This window comes from Silene latifolia, chromosome 11, assembly GCF_048544455.1.
Source record: "Silene latifolia isolate original U9 population chromosome 11, ASM4854445v1, whole genome shotgun sequence".
NCBI classification, from domain to species: domain Eukaryota; kingdom Viridiplantae; phylum Streptophyta; class Magnoliopsida; order Caryophyllales; family Caryophyllaceae; genus Silene; species Silene latifolia.
In genome coordinates this window covers 43,895,212-43,897,369 of record NC_133536.1, presented here as the reverse complement: position 1 = coordinate 43,897,369, position 2,158 = coordinate 43,895,212, and the positions used below count along the sequence as shown (strand labels likewise).

Here is a 2,158-nt window from a genome sequence, read left to right as displayed (position 1 = left end):
CACTTTAAAATTCCCACCGCCTCCACCATCGCTACACTCATCTCGCCTCTTTGTTGCGTCACAACACACCACAAAACCTCCCCATGTTCATCCCGTCCTACGCTTCCCCAGCCAACTCCTATACCTTCCAAAACCGCCGCGTCAATGTTCACCTTGACCCTTCTCTGGTTCGGTTTAGTCCATCCGTCTCCTCTTCACCACACCCTTGCACTTCCCCCGCAGAACCCCTCTCTGAACTCACTCCCACCTGCATCTCCCACATAAGTTCTATGACCCGTCTCACCACCCTGGCAGCACCCCCATTTTCTCCCTCAAAAACGAGTTTGTTTCGATCTTCCCAAATTGCCCAACAGCTCATCATGAATTCCGCACATTCTCTCACTCCCATTCCCTTCATCATTTCTTCAATCCAATCTTTCGCTTTCCCAAACTCGACTCCCTCGATTCTCTCCACTCCCAATTCATCCCAAATATCCCCCACCCTACCACAATCTCGCATCGCATGAAGACACGTCTCCACACAATAGCGACACCATGGACACGTCTCATCCGTCAATTACATTCGGGCTGCAATATTACCTCTCGTGGGAATGACATCCATGCATAGCTGCCAAAAGTAAACTTTTATTCGCGGCAGGACTGGAATGCTCCATATCTTCTTCCACACCCATCGGGCCTGATTGTGCTCGGACTGTTCAGCCGTGTCATTATCTTCACTTAGCAGAGCACGGTAAGCAGACCGGGCCTAGTATTGACCGTCTTTCTCGAGTTCCCAACACCATTCATCCGGAGGTTTCGACTCGCTTATTCTTATTTGTTGTATCCGTTCGCACTCAAACGGTAAAAACAGAGTAGCCAGTTTCTCCTCATTCCAAGTCACCCCATCCTCATTAAAAAGCTCACATACCCTTAAATCGTCCACTTGTTCACCTCTCGGCGAGATAACCCGTCTTGACTGAGTATTTGGTATCCACGGGTCTGCCCAAACCCATATTGACTTACTATCTCCAACCCGTTTTCTCGCCCCTAGCAACACTACCCTTCTCGTACTCCAAATCCCTCTCCATGTATAGCTTGGTGTGGTGCCCAAATCCGACTCCATGAACTCCTTATTCGGAAAATACTTCCCTTTCAACACTCTGGCCATAAGACAGTCCGGGTTAGCTATTATCCGCCATGCTTGTTTTCCTAGAAGAGCCTCATTAAATTTCTCGAAATCCCGGAATCCAAGCCCTCCTTCTCCCTTATGCCGACGCATTTTTTTCCACGCAACCCAAGGTATCTTTCTTTTACCCCTCTCCGATCCCCACCAGAAACCCGACACTAGTGACCGTAACTCATTGCAAAACGACGATGGCAATTGGAAAACACTCATTGTGTAAGAAGGAATTTCTTGGCCTATAGCCTTTTATCAATATCTCCTTCTCCGCCTTGCTAAGTGTCAAACCCCGCCACCCTTGAAGCTTCTTACTAATTCTGTCCCGTACTACACTAGTTAGGTTTCACTTCGACCTCCCAACCGTTGTGGGTAACCCCAAATAACGGTCCTGCTCATCCACCATTCTCACTCGAAATATCTCATTTACTCTCTGTTTTCTCACTAGCCGTGTCCCCTTGCTGAATGAAATGGTTGTTTTGTCGAGGTTAATTAGCTGTCCCGACCCTTTCTCATATAAGTTTAGAATATTACGTACCTGGGCAGCTTCTCGTTCATTCGCATGCGCAAAGATTAGGCTATCATCCGCGAAAAAGAGGTGTGAGATGGCCGGGGCATTTGGTGCAACACGGACTCCCTGTATCACTCCTTGTTCAACCGCTTTGCGAATAAGGCTAGATAGGACTTCGGCACATAAAATGAATAAATACGGTGACAATGGGTCACCTTGCCTTAAGCCCCATTCAGGCCGCACCACACGCGAATTCTCGCCATTAACCCCAATCGTATAAGTCACTGTCTTCACACACATCATCACTCGTCCCACCCACCTTTGATCGAACCCCATTCGCGTAAGCACCTCCTCTAGAAAAGCCCATTCGATTATATCATAAGCCTTAGACATATCGAGCTTAAGAGCCATATGGCCCCCGCCGCTCTTGTTATTCTTCATATAATGGAACACCTCGAAAGCTACCAAGACATTGTCAGTGATAAGCCTCC

At 48.1% G+C, this 2,158-nt stretch overlaps 1 protein-coding gene across 1 annotated transcript; it reads right to left on the bottom strand.

The window, feature by feature from the left end:
• Nucleotides 1–745: 745 nt before the first annotated feature.
• On the bottom strand, nucleotides 746–1,375 carry LOC141613312 (putative mitochondrial protein AtMg00310). The gene has a single exon (XM_074432046.1). It carries the CDS (start codon nucleotides 1,373–1,375, stop codon nucleotides 746–748), a length of 630 nt encoding a protein of 209 aa, XP_074288147.1.
• Nucleotides 1,376–2,158: the final 783 nt, after the last annotated feature.

Bases quoted from the DNA above. Each gene is read 5' to 3' on its own strand.
- LOC141613312 (XM_074432046.1), bottom strand. From the start codon at position 1,375: ATGAGTGTTTTCCAATTGCCATCGTCGTTTTGCAATGAGTTACGGTCA.